At 43.0% G+C, this 23,725-nt stretch overlaps 1 protein-coding gene across 1 annotated transcript in view; it reads right to left on the reverse strand.

Moving 5' to 3' along the window:
* The window catches only part of LOC122787797 (dynein light chain roadblock-type 1-like), a 196,123-nt gene that overhangs the window by 110,763 nt on the left and 61,635 nt on the right, over positions 1–23,725 (reverse strand). Inside the window, exon 2 of the mRNA XM_044054700.1 lies at positions 1,200–1,275. Coding sequence (XP_043910635.1) covers positions 1,200–1,275 — 76 coding nt within the window. The remainder of the gene's footprint in view (positions 1–1,199; positions 1,276–23,725) is intronic.

The raw sequence follows: 23,725 nt of genomic DNA on the forward strand, positions 1-23,725 counted from the left end.
ACACAAGCACACACACAACTAGATATATTTACACATAAAAATAAATATGTATAAATTTTGCTATGACAGTCTGTCTGACAGGCACAGTCTCAGTAACAGCATGTGGGGTTTAACTTTATTATCTGGAATGTACCCATAAAGAAAGTAAAAAGTCACGGACATTCAGAAGCCAAGTAGTTGAAACAATGATGTGTCTTTAAAGGGTCATCTACATGGAGGTTTAGTGTACTAAACTCTGTAGACTTTTACTCGCCTGCATCTTTCTTCTAGTTTTCATTTAATGTTTTTTTTTCTCTGTGACCTTTTCACCTTTTGGCTTGAGTGCTAGTTGAGATATTTTGCTAGTTGAGATATTTTGCAAGTACCCCAATGTTTATGGCCATCATGCTTAATTTAAGTTGTGAGCTTTTAAAGTATAGTAAAACAGTCAACTTATGCTGTACTGATGAGGTGAAAAAGGCTGAAACATGGCACGTCTACAGCTAGTAGGGTTTGACTTTATTGGTTAGTCTGGCAGTTGACACAGAGGTTTAAGGCTGTGAGCTGTGGTTTCTGTGGTATGGGATTTGATTCCTTCAGCCCTCATTTGCATACTGTGCGACAGTTAGCAAGTCACTTAACCAGACAGTACTTCGTTGGAACTAGAAATTTTGTGTTAGGTTGCTCAATGGTCCCGCTGGATTACAAGCCTAGTAATGCCCTATAAACCTATTGTACTACAAAGATAAGAAAATACAATTATGATACTTGTAAAACAAACATTAAATTACACAAGTATTTATACTGAAATTAAAAGCTTTATGAGGAACATTCCAGCTTTTCTGTTACTCTTGGTCAACAAAAATACACATTTCTGCAGGTTTACAAATGCTTCCTCATCTGTGCATTCCTCTTTCTCTTTCACATAAGTAACTGGGTGATGAAGAAAAGAAGCACAAACATTCTTCACTTGAACTTGTAATACAGAATAAGTGCCAAGACAAATTTACTCCTGTACCTAGTGTGTTTTGTTTTTCATCTTTTAGGGTTGCGTCTTGATAACACATTGCTCACTGAACATTCGAGTCTGCTGATTATGTAAAAAAATGTTGCGAGAGCACTACCACACATGCACTTAAACTTTTTGAGACTTTCTGACCACATTCTATGTTATTCTGTATGACAGGAAAATAAAGCAAATTGAGCTGTAATAATTCTACCTTCAGTGTTAGCTATGATGATCCCCTGGACACCCTTCTGGCCTTGAATACGCTTCAAAGTTTCTTCCACTTCAGCCTTTAAAAAATGCACAATTAAAAACAGGTTAGGTCAAACAAGATATTCATATTTGGTATAGAAAGCACAAAGTTCTTGAATTGGACAATCTAAGCAGGCCAACATGGTCGGACATATTGACACCTTAGAATGCAATGATCACTTCAAAATGCAAGTCTCAATTTAAGAGCTCAGAATTCTATATTACAGTAGAGAGTTGATTAGCCAAACGTTAATTATCCAAACAGTCAATTATCCGAACACAGCTTTCCAAAGTTTTCAAGTAAATTCAATTGTTTTACACTCTAATGGATGAACTTCCTCCTGTGTGTCCCTGGTTGAACTCCAGCTATCCAGTGGTTTGCTTTTTTCAGGAGCCGTTGTTCTGTAGCTGTCTTTCAGTTTTAATCCTTTAAAAAGGCTGGTGTTAGCCCTTTTAAGATCTGTTTGTTAGCCCTGGCGTGGGCTGTCCTTTTGGTGTGTTGTGTTTTCTTGATATATGGTTTTTGCATTGGAGCTCCTTCTTGCCTACTTTTGTTGTGGGGAGCTTGGACCCTGTGTCTCTGAATGGTGTTGAAAAAGCTCTGATAAGAGCTGTTGTGCCCTTGCTCAAGTGGGCCGAAATTGTTGGGTGGGAAGCTCTGAAAAGAGCTGTTGTGGCTGTGCAGTGCCTGGGATTGTTCCCTACTCTTGTCTTTTGATCTCTGAGAAGAGCCGTTTTGTAAATTCCCTGGTCTTGAAGCTCTGATAAGAGCTGTTGTGGTTGTGCAGATCCTGGGATTGCTCCCTTGTCCTTTGTCTTTTTGAGCTCTTAGAAGAGCTGTTTTGTTATTTGCCTGGTTTTAGTCTCAGAGCTCTGAATAGAGCTTTTTTGACTGAATGGCGCTGTGTGCCCTGTTCTGGGCTGTGCTCTACTCCGATCAATGCCTTTTGTTTGCTTTTGGTAGCATTTAAAAGGACTTTTTAGTGCGCTCTCCAAGTGCTGGCCAGAATGACCTGAGAGCCGGTGGTGTGTGTTATGCCCCTGTTGGAGGGGCGGGTATTTGGTCTGGGCAATCCGGTGTGGCATCTTCCTTTGGGGGCATGGTCTTCTTTTCTGCAATGTGGTCGGTACAATAGTCGGACCTGTTAGGAGATTTTCTTTCTGTGGTGATGACGTGTTTGGATTCAAATCTCCAAGCATGAACCACAATGAGTGACTTGATGGTTCCCCTTCCAACTTACCTTTCTGACCGGTGTTCGGCAGACCAATTTTAGTTTCAAACTTTGAATCATGTGTTATCAAAGTACACAAAACATGTAGTAGTTAGTTCTTTACTCATTATTTAGTGTTGATTTAACTGATATCACAACATTATTGAAGTAAAATAGGTTAATTAAATTAATTAATTATCCAATAACTCCATATCTAATTCTTTTTAGGTGCAATTAGGTGTATTTAGGGAGCTGCACAGGTGCCACGTTTCTGTTCGTTAGTCGAAATGGACGGCTTACCAAGTGAGAAGTTACAAGTTTAAATGTAATTAAGTGCTTAAACAGTTGTGATCCCCTGTCATGCTTTAAAAAATTGTGGTATATCATCCTGAGATGATGGACAGTGAAGGGAGTTGTTAAAATTTAATACAGAATAGTGAAGTAATCCTATTTGTTGTAAAGGTTTACTTGTGTTTTCTTAACCTTATTTCCTCATAGTAATACTTTTTTTAAAAGACATATTTATACGCTTTCTAGAAGTCCCTTTAGTTGCAATGAATCTAAAGGTGCGGTTTGTTACTATAAGCTCTGAGGGGAGTGTACTTAAACTTTTAGCATCGTAATGTCCATATCGCCTGGGATTCTAATTTATTCTGACTGTGTGGTTCTGTGTGTGCCGATGACTTTGCGGGTGTTATTCACCCCCAGATCCTATTGAATTTAAGGTTATCAAGTTTAGGGGATTGGAAATGAGATAAGAAATTTAAAATGGAGTGTTGGAACTGCGAGGGAGAAATGGCAGCAACTGTTTACATTGTGCGTGCTTAGTGTGTACTGTCCTGCACTACTGCCTGTATTCCTTAGAGAATGTGGATTTTAAAATTTATTTTTCTTAAGCGTGTGTAGTACCTGGGTGGAAAAAAAGTTTTAAGATGGTGGGATACAGTGAGCGGCTTAGATAGGACCTTCTGTAGTGCTCTTTCCTAATCGAAAATCAATTTTTGCATTTAGGTAGCTGTGTCCGTATGGTGAGCCATCCTAACAGCTTAAATCCTAGAGGGGAACCAGAGGGGGAAGGAGGGGAGCTACAATGTGTGAGCTGCCATGTCCCGTCCTCCGCTTTATTGCTGTCCCCAGGTTATTTTTTATCTTTCCACAAGTGGTGAAGCTGTGTTTAGACCAAGTAGCTACAGAACAACGGCTCTTGACAAAAGCAAACCACTGGATAGCTAGAGTTCAACCAGCGACACACAGGAGGAAGTTCATCAGCCCACTAGAATGTAAAACAATTGAATTTACTTATCCCTTCCCCCAGGGCAATCTACACTCTTGGAAGAGTCAACTCCTTTTTTAAAGTTTTCAAGTAAGAAAAAACAAAGTCTGAATACGTAAACATTATATGCATTCAATCGTGCGTGTGTTTTGAGCTTGTAGCCTGCTTATGTGTGAAAAATATTCTTTTTCATCAACTGGAATTGCTCAGTGGTTGAAAAGTGTATTCCCTGTGTGCAGAAAAAAAAACACTTTATAAGTTTTTATCTGGTTCACTGTACGCCTGAATATGCGAACAGTTTGATTATTCGGACTACCCTAGGTGCCAATTAGTTTGGATAATTGACTACTGTATTTAAAAACAACTGCGTAAAATGCACAAACCCAACTCACAACTTCTGCTAAGAGTGTACCATTTGCTTTGTGTTAGCAAAAAAAAAAAAAAAAAAGAGCAGAATGGGTATAAATTACAGTTTAGCACTGCAAATAGATGACATATCCCTTAAAGTCTATAGTTTCATACTGGACATGGAGCCTTGCCCTGACCACCACTAATTGTTGCCCTGAGCCTGTTTTACTGAATCATAAATGAAAGAATAACAGAAAAACTGGAAATATACAAAGTCCTTGTTTTTTAAGTAGATCTTCATGACGATATTCTAAGGGTATATGATGCTTCACTACATGAAAGACAGGCAGTGGTGAGTAAGTGTTTCACAAAGAAAGGGGTAGGTATAATGACACTATGCCAGTTTGACTGCAGGCCTGACAAAGAAGCTGCAAGCTAGGGAAGTAGGCACTGTGCAATATTTTGGGACCATCAGGTGGAGGTCAGCAGGAACACACACACACACACACACACACACACACACACACACACACACACACACGTGCGCGCACAAATGCACAAGCAGGCACATGCAAATGCACACACTTACACAAGCACACAAATGCACACGCAGGCACATGCGCAAATGCACGCCAGGTACATGCTCAAACACAAAATCTCTCAATCTCTGCAAGATGATAACCTTAATTTTGACATTCAACATTCTCTCCCTGTGTCATATGACATCAGGAGCTGGGAGGAACAAAAAGGCCAACAGTGGAGAAGTGATTGATGGTCTCATGGGGGGGGTGTCATTCAACGATTAGAAAAGAAAAAAAAATACAGCATCTTCTCTACATATCAAACAGCTACTGTCCAAAATGAGGAGAGACTAATGAGGTGTACTGTAGTATATACAGTAAGTGAAATTCAGAGGCATAAATGTTTAAAGATGCAGTTTGGGTATAAGCTTAAGTGATCTGTGTCTATCTCAGGTAACCTACATTAAACACCCAAATTATCATAGGAGGTTTGGGGTTACAGTTATTCAAAGAGGAGAAACAACAGATCCCACGTACACTCTGCAGAGTGCCAAGTGCCCAATCAAATACTATTCAGGAGTTGGCAGTGCAATGATAATAATCTCACTGAAAGTAGCCACATTAACTACTGCAGCTTACATTGTGGGGTAGTTTGTGGAAGGAGAGCAGAAAGCACCGCTACTGAAGCATTTTTGCTAGACGACTCTGCGATGACCGTGCCCTGGCCCAGCAATCAAGGAAACTCAATCCTCACCACTAACGCTAGGGAGGTCGTCTCCTAGAAGAGGAAAGGATAACTAATACACACAGTAAAGTACAATTTCCCTTAAGTGCACACAGAGATCACAGTCAGTCTGGGGCTGGCTGCTCCCTTGCTGACCAGGTCCCCAATAAGACTCCCCACTGGCACAGCTATGGGGTCCAGTCTCAGCCTAACTGGGCAAGCTAGAACTTCCAGTACCTTCTCTGTCCAACCAGCGCTTCATGTCCCTGCCCAAGTAGTTGACACAACACACACACACTTTGAGATAAGTATTTATACAACTTCACAGACACTCCTGAGAAAGGCTGACACAGACTCTCCAGCTGTACCCCTTTACCCAGACTATACGGTAGTAATTACTGCCACCACCCAGTTAATAATATCAGCTACTAAAAGGCCCTTAAAAGGGCAATATTAATATCCAATGGTAATGTGACTATACAGTCTAAGGCTTATCAGAGTGGCCTATTACAATAAACTCTATAAATATATAATGTACTCTAAAGCATACTTCATTTCTACACAAAGCAGCCACAGGTGGAAGGTTTTAAAAATATTTAAAAATAAATAATTAAAACGCAAGACAAAAGGTACAGTTGTGTACCTACCATAAATGTAGATGTTCGAGTGTATTCACTGTTGCAGTCATTACACTTGGGCTATCCTGCTGGCAGGTGACCCGCAGTCGGCCCGAGTTCCAAAGTCTTGGTCCGGCGTGGGTTGCTGTCGCCTCCTCCCTGACATCAGTGCGCCAGGGGTATAAAAGTTGCAACCGACACCATTTTCTTCAGTTTTTCTTGCCCCAGATGTCAGGTGCCCCCAGATAGGAAGGCTGAAAAGATATAAATATGCCAAACAACCATGCATATATTATATAAACATTTCTTTAATCTACAAGCAAATACACCACATAGGTTGTATAGAGATGAGAAGTACAGAATAGTCCCAGCAAAGAGGGGGATGGTGGGTGGGTAACCTGGACTGCAGCAGTGAATACACTCGAACATCTACATTTATGGTAGGTACACACCTGTACTATGTTCATCGTGTTTCACTGTTGCAATCATTACACTTGGGTAGAATACCAAAGCTGAGGTTGGGTGGCTGGGTCTAGATTGGATTTGGCGAGGCTAACAAGCCCTGCAGAACTGCGGTGGCAAAGCCTGCTCTGGATTTGGAGTAGAGAGGTAGGTGGTAGTACTTGGTAAAAGTGTGCACTGAGCTCCAGGTTGCAGCTTCTAATATGTCTTTGGTTGGTACCCCTCTGAGGAAAGCTGCTGAAGTGGCTGCTACTCTGGTAGAATGAGGCCTAATGCCCTTAGGCACAGATTTGCCATGTTGTGCATAACAGAAGCGGATGCAGTGTCCTATCCATTTGGAGACTGTCTGCTTTGTAATAGGCTTTCCTTGTTGTGATCCTGCAGCATATGCTACACACAATTGCTCAGTTTTTCTGAAAGCTTTTGCTTTGTCCAAGTAAAATCGCAACTGCCTGTGTATATCCAAAGCGTGCAGAAGTCTTTCCCCTTTATTCTGGGGATTTGGGTAGAAAGTAGGTAAATGAATGGTTTGGTTTAAGGCCACATTGGAGACCACTTTTGGCATGAATGATGGGTTTGTTCTAAGAGAAACCCTGTCTTGATGAAAAATGAGGAAAGGTTCCACAGCCATCAATGCCTGTAACTCTGAGACTCTTCTTGCTGAAGTTATTGCTAGGAGCAGAGCAGTTTTCCATGACAAGAATTTAAGATCAGCTGTGCTGGCTGGTTCAAATAGAGGCAGTGTTAGTTTTTCTAAAACATAATTGAGGTCCCAAGTAGGTACTGGTGCTCTTCTAGAGGGTCTTATATTCTTTCCCCATCTGAGGTACTGTCGTAGTAGAGGATGTGAAAAAATAGGAGGATCTGCATTGTAATGAGCTGAAATGGCACAGGCATGGATTTTAATAGATGAAAAAGATAGGCCTTTGTCCAACATCTCAGTCAAGTATTGCAAAATCTGAGGTATATTAGGGACCAGTGGGTCGAGCCCTTGTGCCTGGTTCCAAGCACAGAATCTCTTCCATTTTTCTGCATAAGATTTCCTAGTGCTGGGCCTCCTGGCTTCCAAAATTACATCCATAACAGCTTTAGAGAGAGGTGCAGTCTAAATGGCTACATTATCCGCCATGCTGCCAGGTTTAAGGTTCTGAGTTGACTGTGCAGAATCTGATTGTTTTGCTGTGTCAGAAGATGAGGGATTTGAGGTAGAGGCCAAGGTGGGCCTTGGAACAAAGTCTTTAGAATTGGGTACCAGTGCTGGCGTGGCCAGTCTGGTGCAATCAGGATCACTTTTGGCCTCTCTTGTCTGACTTTTAGAAGCACCTTGGTGAGAAGAGGCATCGGAGGGAAGGCATAGACTGTCAGGTTTTTCCAGCTGAATGATAGAGCATCCACTTTCCATGCTTGAGAGTGATAAGTCCTTGTGCAAAATTTCTGTATTTGGCAATTGTGAGGGGAGGCAAAAAGATCTATGTCTGGGCGTCCCCACTCCCTTGTTATCATGCTGAACACTTGTGGATTTAGCTTCCATTCGTGAGGATTCATGAGATTTCTGCTTAGTTCGTCTGCCAGTGTATTTTTTGTTCCTGGCAGGAATTGTGCTTGCAGATGTACCTGGTCAGTGCTGTGTTCCACAAAGTCATGGCTTGTCTGCATAGGGGGTAGGAATGCATGCCCCCTTGCTTGTTTATGTACCACATAACTGTGGTATCGTCCGTCTTTATTAATAGTTGTCGTGTATGTATTAGGTCCTTGAAGGCTGTCAGGGCATTCTGTACAGCTAGCATCTCTTTTTGATTGATGTGAAGATGCATTTGTTCCTTGGGCCATGTGCCCTGAATACATTTTCTGCCATATGTGCTCCCCAGGCATAATCCGATGCATCCGTTGTTACTGTCTGCCTGGCTGTAGGTAAGGTGAAAGGCTGTCCCTTGTTGTGGTGACAGGCCTGGGACCACCATCGAAACTCCTGTTGTAGACAGGGGATCAATGTTATGATAGTCTCTAGGCTGTGACAATGCTGAGTCCAAACACTTTTTAGATACCATTGTAGTTTCCTCATATGCAGTTTTGCATATGGAAATAGTAGAATGCAGGATGCCATGAAACCCAGGGCCTTCAGATTTCTTCTTGCAGGGAGCTGGGTCTTTGTAGCCATCATTTGAAAGTAATGAGTCAGTTGCCTTTGTTTGTCTGGCGTGAGATAAGCCATCTGGGCAGTTGTATTTAAGCTTGCACCCAGGAATATTATCTCTTGAGAGGACACTAGTTTTGATTTACTTTCATTTACTGTGTACCCCAGGCAAATTAGCAATTTTTTTACAAACGCCAGGTGCTTTAGAAGAATGTCCTTGCTTTCTGCTTGAATAAGGCAGTCGTCCAAGTAGGGATATATTTGAATTCCTTTTTGTCTGCAAAATGCAATTACTGGTGCCAGGCATTTTGTGAAGACCCTGGGCGCAGTAGATAAGCCAAACGGCAGTGCAGAGAATTGGTAATGCATTGAGCCTGCTATAAATCTGAGGTATCTTCTGCACGATTGTCTGATTGGGACGTGCAGGTATGCCTCCTTGAGATCCAAAGTAACTAGCCAAGCCTCCTTGCCCAGCATGGGCAGAAGTTGTTGTAGTGTTAACATTTTGAATTTTGGAACATCTAGGAAGGTATTTAGGATTGACAGGTCCAGTATTGGTCTCCAGGCTTTGTCTTTTCTGGGTACTAAGAAAAGTCTTGAGTAAAATCCTTGTCCCTGTTTTTCTTGTGGAACATTTTGAATAGCTCCCATATCCATAAGAGCAGCAATCTGTTTTTGTGCCTCTGCCCATTGGTTTTGTGGCAGGTTTGGCATACCTTTTAGTTTTGGAAGCATGTGGAAGTGGAACCTGTACCCCTGAGAAACTATATTCAGCACCCATTGGTCTTGGGTGATCATGTGCCAATTTTTTGAGAAAAGTGCTAGCTTTCCCCCTAGGGGTGCTGTCAACTGGTAAGAGCTTGGCATTTGCAGAGGGAAGTCATTGTGACAGGTTTCCTATAAGGTTGTGATTTGTCTTCACCTCCTTTGGGTGCTGAAGCACCCCATTGTTTAGGTCTGTAGGAGCCTTGGGGCTGAGATCTGCCTCTTGGGTGTCTGTATCTGCCTCTTTGTGGCCTGTCTGACACTGGAAAGGACCAATTTTTTGAAGGCCAGTTTCTGCTAAATCTAGGTGGTTGAACCTGTAAGAAATCTTTCACCGTTTGCATTGACTTTGCTTTATCCTCCATTTTCTTTAACACCTCTTCTGCCTTAACACCAAACAAAGTATCATGCTGTAGTGGAGTATCCAATAATTTTACTTTAACATGGTCAGGTAAACTTTGTTCTTTCAACCAAGCATGTCTTCGAATAACTGAGCCTGTAACTGTGGCTCTACAAGAAGCCTCCACTGAATCAAACCCACATTGCAGAGTATGCTTTTCCACTTGTTCAACTGCATGCAATAAATCCTGCATTTTTTTACTGTCAGGATTTTCTATATTTGTAACCATTTTCTGCTTTAACAATGACATGAGATACAGTTGATATGTAAGCATGTGAAACTGACAGTTTAAAGCTCTTACAGCTAAAGTAGCAGAAGTGTAAACATTTTCCCCCATCTGTTCAGAGCTCTGGAATCCCTATCTAAGGGGACAGGATTTTTGGCAGTGGAAGCTTTAACCCCTTTAGGACCCTGAGAAATTGTTTCCGGGTCTGCAGTGGGGTTTTTGTAAAGAAATTTATGAGAGTCAGGGACCCTGTAGTACTTGTCTGGCTTTACTGGTGCAGGGGATAAAGAATCTGGAGACAGACTGGATTCAGAAAAAAAAATCTACAATATCAAGCACAGGGTGGATAGCCAGGGGCCTGTGCTGAGGCAATAAAAGGAAATCTCTGAGCCTTTTCTTGAATTCTGAGTAATCCTGGCTTTCCCAGTGAAAATGCTCCCTCATGGTGTGCAGGGTTTCCCCAAAAGAATAATCCTCAGCCGGTGAGGCTGAAGGAATGGACTCTTCAGCATCAGAGTCCTCATAGGGAGGGAGAGAATAGCCCTGATCAGAAGAAGAATCAGAGGAAATGGAAACCTGATCAGAGGAATCATAATCAGTGTCTTGCCTAGGCCTTTTGTCAGGGGGGGAATGGGAGCCCCTGATTAAAGTAACAAGGTCTTCGGCCATTTTAAGCATCTGTTTCTTTGGCATGGATGACTGTCCTGGAGAATGCTGCACTTATTTCCTTGTCTTTAATGGTGTTTTTGACTTTGCCTTTGCTGCTGTAGTAGCCTTAATTGTAAGCTGTGAGGGTCTGAAGATGCCCTCAGAAGCCGGTGCCTGCTCAGCGGCTCCGGACCCATCTGAGGGTATAGTTTCCGTAGGCCCAATACCTTGAGTTTCCACAGGCCTCGGGGTCTCCACGTGGCTGTCGGTTACGGCCTGTGGCTCTGAGGTAGCGGGTGTCAGGGGCTGCGAAAGCGCCTCACTGAGAACCGGCGACTGGCCTAAAAGAGGCTTCGTCGTTGGTTTTGGACCTCGGATGCCTGTCTTTTTCTTTGTCTTTGCGTTTTTTATACATTCCGGTCGTCGGTTCTTCCGACAGCATTACATAATTAAACCTTCGTCCAAAATAATGTAAAGCAAAATCAAACCGACATTTAATAGCGCGTTTATTGAATCTAGCACAAAACCGACAACTAGTAACGTCGTGATCATGGCCTAGGCAAGGAATGCAGTAAGAGTGAAAGTCCTTATGAGGTATTTGCTTCCCACAAGAAATACAATTATTAACTTTTACTGACATCGGTCTGGAGCAAGAAAAAGTTTCCCCAACGGGGTACTTAGCTTTATTGAAGACTTTGGTTCTGAAATTCAATTTTGAAAATCTCAGGAGTCGGCCGACCGGCACTTGCGAACTGCTTTTGCTTCAGGCACCGCTCGGCAAGAAAGACTGGAGAAAATAGTGACTGTTGCAACTTTTATACCCCTGACGCACTGACGTCAGGGAAGAGGCGACAGCAACCGACGCCGGACCAAGACTTTGGAACTCGGGCCGACTGCGGGTCGCCTGCCAGCAGGATAACCCAAGTGTAATGACTGCAACAGTGAAACATGATGAACATCTACTACACCACAGAGATATCAAAGAGTTCACAGATCACACAGAAACTTAAATAATACAGTAGGACGGGTCTGGTTTCAAAGAAAAATACCCAATTAATCTTTACTAGCTTTAACCTGTAAGCAAACAACAGATCGGGCAAACATTTTTCCCACTCCCTCTTAAACTGATCTGCAAATGCCCGTAGCATGGACTTGATTGTAGAGTTTAACCTCTCAACAAGACCATTAGTCTGGGGATGGTAGGAGGTGGTCTTCATGTGCTTCACCCCACAGGACTTCCACAGACAAGCCAGCAGGTCTGACATAAAATTGGCACCTCTGTCAGACAGTATTTCCTTTGGGAAACCTACCTTGCTGAAAATCTCTAGCAAAGCATTTGCCACCTTCTCAGCCTCAATGGAGGACAAAGCCACTGCCTCAGGGTATCGTGTAGCATAATCTACAATCACTAGGATATACTTTTTCCCTGTGGAACTTGGGGTACTCAGAGGACCCACAATATCCATAGCTACCCTCTGAAATGGCTCCTCAATCACAGGTAGAGGCATCAAAGGAGCTCTAACCTTCTCTCCTGCCTTGCCTACCTTTTGGCACTGCTCACAGGCCCTGCAGTACCCTGTTACATCTCTGGAAATTCCAGGCCAATAGAAATTTTGCGTAATACACCTCTTTGTACGTTTTATGCCCATATGACCTGCAAAGGGAATATCATGGGCTATGGCTAGAAGCGCCAGACGGTAAGCTCTAGGCACTACCAACTGCTGTACTCTCTCACCTTCTAGCCCTCCCTCAGGGGTCCACTCGCTGTACAGTAACCCTTAGTTCCAGTATACAGATTCCCCCTTCCCTGGAGAATCAGGTGCCTCCCTAACTACCTGCCTCAGGCCTTCCAATGTAGGGTCTGAGAGCCGAGCCCGTCTCAAGTCTCTCCTTGTAACCCTTCCCAGCTCCCCTTCCACTGGAAGTCTGGCATCCTCTGACAGCTGTGCCTCACTGTAAGCCTGGGTACTACTACTCACCTCTATCTTTGCAGTTACCCTGTCCAAGGGAACATTAGTATCCACAGGCAGCTGTGGCTCACATTCAGTCTCACTGCTACAGCGTAGCTCACTCCCTGAAGTAACCACCTCAGCAGTCCTGGCTGCAAGTATGCAGTCTGTCTGGGTCTCCCCCAGGCTACCAGACCCACATGCTTGTCTCCTAACCTCACTGCATTTAACTGCGTAAGTACATGGTACTGCCTCATCCAAATCCTTCCCTTTCAGGACAACTGCAGGATGGTAGTTCCATTCCCCTGTTGTCTCAAGACAACCTACTATTGTCATTTTAGCTTTCCCACTTACTGGCTCTCTCACCTTTGGTTCCCCAACTTGCCTCCATGGACACCTGTATGCCACATGGCCCCACTGGTTGCATTCAAAACATTTAACCCTAGCTCCTGGACATATACTTGGACTAGTGGCTTCCCTTGCTACTGGTGGATTCTGTTGGGGCAGTCTGTGCTGCCCACCATGGGTTCCTTTAGTCTCATGAGCAGTACTAGGGGTCCCTTTCCTGTGCAGGGCTACCCTGCTTGCTAGGTATGAAAGTCTCCCTTCTTCCCCAACTCTTCTGAAGTAGCACACTGTCTATCAGCTAACCAGATCCTCATGTCCTCAGGCAAAGTGCTAAGGGCTTGTTCCATTACCAAAGGATCTGTCAGCCCTTCAAAAGTGGTGACCTGACATCCACTCGCCCAGCTATGAAAATAAGTGCTCAGTTCAACAACATATTCACATACATTTTCATCTGCCTTGCGTCTATGCTCACAAAATTTTTCCTATACATTTCAGGTGTTAGAAGCTTACAACATTCTAACAAGTGTCTTTTTACAGCAGTATAATCAAAAGTCAGTGTCATGCATTTTTGCTAAAGAAGTTACAGCTTTACCATGGAGTACGGGGGTCAGGAACCGTACCCAGAGCCTTTGGTCAACTTCATACTGTTTACATACCTGCTCAAACATATGAATGAATCTATCAAAATTATCCCCCTCTTTAAACTGTGGAAGAAATTTACTGACTTTTGTGCTTCTGTGGTCTGGTTACTCCCTTCCCCATTACCTCCATGACTCTGGCGAAGAGTCAGCATTTCCCTCTCATGCTTTCTCTGCCATTCCTGTTCTTCAGCTTCTAGGCTCCTCATTCTCTCAGCTGCTTCTAGTTCCATACGCCTGGTCTGCAATTCAAGTCTCTTCAGCTCCAGCTGGATTTTTAAGTCCACTGCAGAAAAGTTGAGCTGTCCATTCTCCGAAGATATTGTATCTGCACTGTCAGTCTGATTATCCTCCAGGCTGCTGTTTTCTGATGCAGCTGTAACCAAGGCTGCAATCAGGTCTGCCTTAGTCAGGTTTCCATGCACCAGCCCCCTAGTCTGGCACATCTCCGCCAGCTGGCTCCTTGTCAGCTTTCCATACTCTTCTGCTGACATGCTGCCTGCTCACCCTGACTAACATTGCGCTAACAAAAGAAATAAACAATTGTGATCTGAACTCTTGGTATACACTGCATGGCTGTTTTAGAGTACAAAACACTTTGAGGTCACTGTACATAAGCTACAGGAACTCGCTCTACACACACCACTACAAGCCAATTAGTATGGGAAGTAGATACCACCACTGCCACCACTTGTGATAACCGTGCCCTGGCCCAGCAATCAAGAAGCCTCAATCCTCACCACTAACACCAGGGAGGTTGTCTCCAAGAAGAGGAAAGGATAACTAATACACACAGTAAAGTGCAATTTCCCTTAAGTGCACAAGAGATCACAGTCAGTCTGGGCTGGCTGCTCCCTTGCTCACCAGGTCTCCAATAAGACTCCCCACTGGCACAGCTATAGGGTCCAGGTCTCAGTCTAATTGGGCAAGCTAGAACCTCCAGTACCCTCTCTGTCCAACTAGCGCTTTGTGTCCCTGCCCAAGTAGCTGACACAACACACACACACACAAACTTTGAGATAAGTACTTCTACAACTTTACAGACACTCCTGGGAAAGGCTGACACAGATTCTCCAGCTGTGTCCCTTTACCCAGACTATTCGGTAGTAATTACTGCCACCACCCAGTTAATAATATCAGCTACTAAAAGGCCCTTAAAAGGGTGTCCAATTATTACTGTGCAATATTAATATCCAATGGTAATGTGGCTATACAGTCTAAGGCTTATCAGAGTGGCCTATTACAATAAACTCTATAAATATATAGGTTCATAGGTTCATAGGTTCATACTAGGCTATCTGCCCAAGGGCATTTATAAGCCTAGCCCATAGTTATTTGGCTTTCGCCACCCCTTTAGTTTGAATAAAACTATGCCTATTATTTTGCTGTGCCTCTGTCAAGCAGTGACACTGAAGTAATCCCTGGGGTATATCTGCGATCCCCCATCCATTGGTCAAGATTCCTCTTGAACAAGGCCAGTGAGGTGCTCTGCCTCACATGTACCGGGATTTTGTTCCACAGCATAGGGAGTCTCTGGGTGATGAATCTGTCCCTCCAGCATGTTCTATTAATAACCGTGTCAAGGTTCAAGTCTCCCGCCCTTGTGGTTCTGAGGGATCTAGATTTTTTGAGGTGAAGCATATTCATCAAATCAGGGTTTGACATGGCCTTATATGTCAGGCACAGGTCACCTCTGAGCAGGCGGTATGAGACTGAATAGAGCTGGAGTTCTTTCAGTCGGGCAGCATAAGACATATTTTTGTGACCCTTTATCCTTTTGGTGAGGAACTTTTGGGGCCTTTCCAGCTGCTGCAGGTGTCTGGTCAGATACATTCCGAATGGGGCATTGTACTCAATCATAGGTCTAATGAGTGATGAGTACAGGGGGGCGATGACCTCCCTTGATCTAGATGTGAATCCCTTCATGATCAGGTGGGCAATGCAGAAGGTTTTCCTAACTACTTTAGCAACATGAGTGTCAAACGAAAGGCTACTGTCAACCTGGGTCCCCAGATCCCTGATGACTTCTTCTGTGCTCAGTGGATTGCCACCTATATGGTAGCTAGGGGTAACCTTGTTTTTCCGAAGGGTATGACTATGCATTTCTTGGCATTTAACTTTAGGCCATGGCTCTGGCACCAGTTATCCATTTCTGTGAGGCCCTTCTGAAGGATATCTGTGTCAGATGTGTTTTCGACTATGGCTCAGTTTGCAGTCATCTGCAAACTTTGTCAGCCATAACCCTCCTGTGTTTGCTTGTACTTCAGAAAAGTAGATGCCGAACAAGAGTGGACCCAGGACTGAGCCCTGTGGGACACCACTTGTGACAGGCTTTGAGTCTGACATGGCTCCAGCAACTCTGACACTGTGGGTTCCGTCCTTAGCCAGTTTGCAACCCATCTTGTGATGTATGGGTTTACATTCAAGCTGATGAGTTTTTGATGATACCTGAGTGGGTATTGTGTCAAGGCCTTTGCCAGGTCAAGGTAGGCTGTATGGACTGCCTTTCCTCATCAATGGCCTTGGTGACTGTCTCAAAAAGTCAACCAAGTTTAAAAGGCATGATCTGCCTTTGACAAAGCCAAACTGGGTTGGATCCAAAGTCTGCAAGTTCCCTATGTCTTTATTTATGAGTTCCATTATGATCCTCTCCATGGCTTTGCAGATAAGGCTTGTCAAGCTAATGGGACGGTAATTTCCAGGGTCGGTGGAGGCACCGCCTTGTGAAGTGGGACCACAGGCGCCACTCCTTGGATCCTGAGGTGAGGCTAAGATTAAACAGCTGTCCTAACTGCGGGTTTAATTCCTCATTGAGTTCATGGAGCACACAGCCGGGGACACCATCCGGTCCCATGGATGCTGTGTTTTTGCTTTGAGAGAGCAGTTCTCACCTGGGCGTTGGAGATGTTTGGGGGCTACAATCCTCTGGTATAGATATCTCTCCTTTGGGGAGGGCAGAAGTTTGCACTGAACCTGTGAGCCAGTATGTTGGCAATGTGTGTAGGTTCAGTAATCTTCACATCATTTTGAACTAATTCTGAGCATATCTGGGAGTTTCCTCCTGGGTTTCTAACATAGCTAAAGAAGGCCTTATGATTGTCTTTTGAATCCTTGGCGATTTTTCTCTCAAAATTTGCCTTGGATGATTTTATGAGAGCTCTTAGTTTTTACTTATAATGATCAAAGGTGTCTTACCTTTCAAGGATTTTGCTCTATCTTGTAGTAGCTTCCTCCTTTTGTTGTAGAGCTTGTTTATGGCTGGGGTCCACCAGACTGGACGCTTGCCTTTGGTACAAAGAGTCTTAGTTTTGTTTGGGATTGCCTGATCCATGCAGTCCTGTAGGTGCTGGTAGAAGGCATTTGTAAGTGATTCAGCGGTTTGAGTAATGTTTACCACTGGCTCAGGGGCCTTAAAGGAGACCACACTAGTTTTAGAAGTGTGAAGTCGGCTTTTGAGAAGTTTTTCACTGTGGTCTTTTTGTTTCAGGTGGGGGGATGAGGACCTCCAGCGAGATTAGTTTATGATCTGATCTCACCAGTGAGGGGTATACTTCGGTGTTGAACATTGTGATCCCATGTTCGTGATGATGAGATCAAGTATGTTTTCTCCTCTTGTGGGGATGGTGACTAGTTGTTCCATGGCATTTGAGTTTATGAACTCCAGGAACCTTTGGGCTAGAGTGTTTGGGCTTGAGTAGTGTTCCCAGTCTATATTAGGGTAGTTGAAGTCACCTAGTATGATGGTGTTTGGAGATACATTTATCCCCTCCATTGTTTTCAGGAAGGCCATGTGAGGTTCCTGAGTTTGAGAGGGTGGCCTGTAACATGCTACAAATTGCAGAGCAGTCTTGCCTATGTAATGTACTCTAAAGCATGCTCCATCTCTAAACAAAGCAGCCACAGGTAGAAGGTTTTAAAAATATTTAATAATAATTAAAACACAAGACAAAACTACTACACCACAGAGATATCCAAGAGTTCACAGATCACACAGAAACTTAAAATAATACACTAGGACAGGTCTGGTTTAAAAAAAAATACCTAATTAATCTTTATTAGCTTTAACTATTCCTACAAGATATCACAGTGCTAAAAACTTACATGTGAGCATAAGCAGAGTGCTGATAAGTTAGATGTCCAGATCAAAATGCTCTTTGTCTCTTGTGAGAAATAGAATTTAAACATTACTAACAAACATGTCTCTAAGGCCCTCCCATAATTACATCATTTTTGACACTTAGGTTTTCCCAGTATTCAGATTGCATCATCTTAACACCTGGTCTGAGATCTGAGGCCACAAACTGCATTATTTAGCAATCTAACACCTCCTCAGAAACTTACAACAATACAAGACATTTCACATGTGTATGCTAACAGAAACTAAAGCAATAAAAGCACCGTCCACATCTAAATTCTAGTCATAAACTTTAGCCTTAAAACAATGGGCATGAAATCTTCATCCAGCCGCCCTTGAGCTGAATTCTAACATGAAAGGATGCAACATGCTTCACTGGGCCAGTAGAGTGCAATGTTGTCACATATTTTGCAGTTCCACATTTCACAGTGTTTTCTTACATTTAAAAACACAAGCCTGTATTTTACATTTATTTATACAGTTGACAGAATTATATATTAAATTCTATTCAACTAGGCTGGCAGCCTTCGCCCATCTCTCCCCAGTCGTCACAGACTCATTCAGTATAAATATAATTTATCAACACCGTGTTCTGATCATCAAAGTGAGTAAGCTCTGAAATGCAACATTACAATTTTTTTTATTTCAGAATAAATAAAATAAGCAATAAAAAGCTGTCTGTACTACTTCACACTCATATTTGTCACTGCAAGTGACAACTTATTTTGTCACAAACACTACCAGCAACACAATCACTTGTCCTTGTTAATAATTAAGCATTCACATGTCATAGCCAAAAGGATCTTGTACCAAAATCCCACCTGTCTGGTTAAACAAATAACAAAATAGGAGAGGGTCTTCTTTGCTTAGTCAGGTCCATACGCCACCAAACCAAGACAACTGCTATAAAACATACAGCAAATATTAAGTTATAGGTGAAAAGTTGCATTATCTGAACCTGTGAGCCTGCTTAACTTTTAGAAAACCTTTATGAGGACAAAAGTCTGCAGACTGAAGTGATACTTCTAGCACATCAATGGTAAACATTAAAGTTTACCAATTTTTCCTCCATCTCAATGCAGACACTTTCTTCTTCCACAACTACTGAATTCCACAAGACAGCAGGCTCCATGAAATTAGACTGCCATGTTTAGGGAAATACAGCACATCTCATCATATCGGCAATATAGTTCTTCATTACAATAACCATCCTAAAGAAAATATCCCCTCCCAACACAAGAGATGTTTAGAGAACATTATACAATATAAGCATATAACAAGAGCAGCTTCTTTCAGATCCCCACATGGGAGTTTGGAGGGTGCTGCTCCTAACAAAATATAAAACTATTTTAATTTTCCAGTGTCTACCTTTGGTGTGCGAATGCCTGTTTTGATTACTGGGGACTGCCCAAAACTTTTTTATTCGGATTCTTGAATTTTCAACAATGGGATTTAAGTAACCGTGAGGTAGGCTGCAATGCAATTTTTCAACTAGACTAGGGTCTATTCTGTCATTTCCAGCACTCACAGCATTCATAAAGTCTATGCCCACATTTATAACTAACACAAATAAGCTAAACAGAACTGACTTAACACTGAGCCTTGATGACTCTTCTTACTAGACAATGCTCCCATCTGCTACTCCGTTTTCAATCTGTAAACCAGCTGTCTGCATTATCAAGTTCAGTACCACCACACTTCTCTGGCTTCTTTCAATAGTCTCCTGTAGAGAATGGTATCAAAAGACTTGTATAGCATCCAGTGAGTTCCTAGTAACCAGCTCAAGTGAACCAACAAGACTCGCATATGTGAAATGCAGCTGTCTGTCTGCAAGGACAATGCCTTTCCATCTCACACACTACACATGGACGTGCAAAGTAAATGTATGTCTGCCCATCCAGTTGTCAATGCTATCCTTGAAAAGCATATAAAAATAATACTTTGCTTACCTGTAATGGTAACTTACTCCACAGGCAGGGAATATATCAAGTTAGGAAACTATACCTCCAGGGAGTCTTACTCATTCGTTGGTGTAGACTGTAGTTCTAAGTGTGGGTGTGTGAACAGACACTGTTTTTTGCAATGAAACAGGTCAAACAGGACTGGGTCTTTCACATCTTGAAAAGTGAGAGACAGGTCACCTAGGAGCAGTAGGTAGGCTATTGAATGTAAGGAGAGATATGTTGAGCATCAGGATAGCTAAAGGACTAATTTTCTTGATCAAAAATTGTTTAGGCTTTTCCAGTTGAGCAATATGCTTGGATTTGTACATACCAAAGGGAGAACTGTATTCAATGTAGCTTCTGATAAAACAGTACAGTTGTAGAATGTGATCTTCTATCTTGAATACATTCTCTTGGAAATGAATTGGGTCAGAAAGGAGGACTTCCTGACTATAGTAAAACATAACCGAATGAGAGTTGTCCATATAAATAAATCAAGGTCTCTTATGATCCTATCTGTCTGAAGGAGGAGTATGAGGTGGGAGCACCGTTTTTGGCTGAATGCGAGTATGCTGCACTGTTTTGCATTTAGCTTGCAATTGACATTAAACACCATCCATCCCTACATTCTCCCTTGTTGTTTTCTCTGCCTGTTCCCTACTTCCTTGAACACCTTTGTTGGACTTCCTCTATACCATCAATTCCAATGGTCTGTAACTCTCTTTGAAACACTACTTTCGGAGATTCAGGGAGTAGTTACTTTCCACAATTTACTGCCACTGCATTTTCATCACAGCCTTTCTACTCAGGATGACCCCCACCCACTCCTAGCATCTCCAGGATATGACCTTTTGCACTCCTAGCATCTCCAGGATATGACCTTTTGCACTAGTATCATCTCCCTCTCTCTTCCCTTCCCAAGTGAAACAGCGCTCTACTTCCTTTCTATTCCCTCTCTTGTACAAGGGCATTACACTTATCTTCGATTTTCAATTACTTCAGCACTAGCCCTTAGCAAATCTATAAATAAGTTCTTAAGCAAATCACTGGCTAACACATTGGTCAGATTTCTGAGGAATGGAAAATAATCCCATCTCATCTTTGGATGTTCTCTTGACAAAGTACAGCAACATCCCTGTGAACATTTCCTTTTCTATCCTTGTGAATATGCACTGCCTTGTCTCTGTCCAAGCAAGACACTCCCAATGTGAAGCAGGAAGGAAATTATTCATTCAGTACCATGCTCTCTCTGTCTCCTTGGATCCTCTTCCCATGGTTTTCTCTGTCTCCTTGGATCCTCTTCCCATAGTTTGCTCAGACTGGCCTTCTCAGTCTCTTCTTTCCTTCATTCTGCTAGTACAAAAAACTGCTTTCTTCTCTTGCCAACTAACGCACTTTAAACTTTCCCCTTTGTTGCTATCACCATCTTTGTTGCCTTTCTCCCAACCTGCCAGTGCTTGCTCCACCTCCTAACCCCTTCCTTTCCACATACTGTAAGCATGCCTTGCATTCCTCTGTGGCCATATCCACTTTCTTTTAGTCCCTTCCTCATACCCTTATCCCCAGTCCAATGTACTAAATTCCTGATCCATTCCCACAGCAGGTTGACTCCTTCACTTTGCTCAGAGTCTCCAAACTCGTCTCCAATCCCCTCCCTCACCACCGCATAGTCTGCTATCCTAAAACAAATACCATTGGCTTTGCATTATTATCCTTCCATCTACTCTTAAGACATGCAGTAGCAAGATGCATGTTGGCTAAGGTTGCCTTAACATGTACATCCATGATACCCTATGAAATGGTCATGGCTATACTCAGATTTTGAGCATTTCTGGTAGTCCTGCAAGAGCTAACTAACCCCTTCTGGTGTGAGCCTTTAAATCAACTTCTGCTCCCTCTCTACCCTGAAGCTTGGAATCTTTCTGCTCCCCTACTGCATTATCCTCCTCTTCTTACACTACTGCATTATCCTCCTCTTCTTACCCTACTCCTGTAGTGTCTCTTGAAGCCTGTCACCATCAATGTGCCTGGGGATAACACATCATATTAATCCAGCAGCTTCTCCAAAATTCGTATCCTACCTGCTGCCTAGCCCTGTCCTTGGACTGGTGATTTTTCTTCTCTGACCTCAGATCTGATGCTGTCCTTCATGAGAATTGCTGCTCCACTTCCATTTCTTCTGTCTTAGTCATTTCTGAACTTACACTTGGGTACTTTCATGTCCCACCAGCTGAGCACAACTGTCCCACTTTTCTATGATGAAAGCAATGCCCACTCTCCCTTTTTTGCATTACTGCTTCCAGTTGTCCTACCTTCCTTCCCAGACTCCTTGAACTAACACCACTGTTCAGTCACATCCTAAGTCACTTCTGTTAGTTCTACTCTTACATTCTGCATATCTCTTTACCTTTTGTCTACTGCCTGAATATTCACCTGTCACTACCTCTGAGACTCTCTTTGCCTTCCATCTTAATTTAAAGTTACAAACTCTGAAATGTATATTTTAACCCAAGCACTAAGCAGCTCTGTCCCTTCTGGGTCTAAGATGGAGCCTGTTTCTCGCATACAGCTGGTTTATCTACAAGGATGCCTAACTCTACTGCAGTCCAAAGCCCTTCTCCATTAACCACCCCAATACTTTCTCTAATCTTCGGTTGATACAAGTTATTTCTGAGAATGCTACCCTCAACCCCCACCCTTGGTATCGCTCTGCAACCTGCCAGGCCCTATTTGCTTTCAACTCAGTTATCTCTTATGATGGGACTGCAGTACCATCATGAACCAAATCACGGGCTTTTCTCTCCTTCTCCCTTTGTGTTAATGTTGGTCTCCTCATTCCGGTTTCATTGAAATCTGGTCTTGACTCTCCTACCCCCTTCCAGTTTTTAATTGCCACAACACTCTTCTCTCTCCACTTGTATGGACTCCTCATTTCCTTAAATTTCTGCCCCCATGCCACTACTCCTCCTATCTGTAATGTTCCCTTCCACTTCCTCCCATCATCACTTTCTATACTGGTTACCTCCCTCCCCATGTTACAGTGAATCCCTCTCCCATCCCTCCTGTGCCCCTTGTGCAGCTCTCTACTGTTCCATCTCACTTGTCCATCTACCACAAAAGTGTCCCTTAACACCCAATTCCTCTCCTGCTATCCTTGTGTTCTGGCTGCTGCATGGCTACCTCTGGCTCTGCCTCCCCCTTTATCATTTGTCACTGCTCTTTCCATCTGTTTTTTTTTCCTCACTGTCCACTTCTTCATGGCTGCACATCACACTTTCTCTACACTACCTCACTTGTTCATACTCTTCTGCCAACCTCTGTCCATGCCCTCCTGTCCTCTGGATTTCTTCCTGCCCCCCCCCCCCCCGCATCATCCTGTCTGCCACCTGCTGCTGCTCCAAATTCCACTCTATCCTTTCTCACCTTATGTAGCTGGTAAACTACTATCTTTAACTCTTTTGAACTGTGATGCTTCCCAATTTTCCTGCAAACTCAGAATCTGTTATCTCAGATCTCTCTGGCCCAGATGTCTGCTCCATGCACTGAGCACCTCACAAATCTCTTCGCCAAAATTTCTGCCCAACTGGCGTTACTCCTTTCAAGCCTGATTCTTGAATTTCTACCTTCTTCGTTGTTGCATTTTTTTTTTAACTTTTTCTTGTGTATTCCTCTGTATATGCATTTTTTTGTTAACCTTTAACATATTACCCTTGACCTGGTGAAAATATACTAGATAAGCAACACTAAAAAAATCACTTAATGTTGTTGTATCTTTCGGCTTTTCCCGGTTAGGGGTCGCCACAGCGGAACTCCGGTCCGCTAATGATTGGCAGTAGGTTTTACGTACCGAGTTGCCAGCTCTGGTACACAACCTTCAACGAAGGTACGCCCATTCATGCATGTCTCAACACAGAAGACGCTTTAGCTGAGAATTGAACAGGACGTCTTACTATGTGGCAACAACGCTATCGCAGCACCACCACCGCTAAAAAAAAAATAACTTAATAAAACCTACTTATTTATTTACATTGCTTATTTTATTTGTTACTGTTCGGTTGACCCTTTTCATCCACAACCTAAGGAAAAGGCAGAAGAATAAGCTTCTGGTTAATCAACAGTACACTTACTGTAAATTTATACTATCTA

This window comes from Protopterus annectens, chromosome 13.part0, assembly GCF_019279795.1.
Source record: "Protopterus annectens isolate FY-2018-M chromosome 13.part0, PAN1.0, whole genome shotgun sequence".
In the NCBI taxonomy this organism is placed as follows: domain Eukaryota; kingdom Metazoa; phylum Chordata; order Ceratodontiformes; family Protopteridae; genus Protopterus; species Protopterus annectens.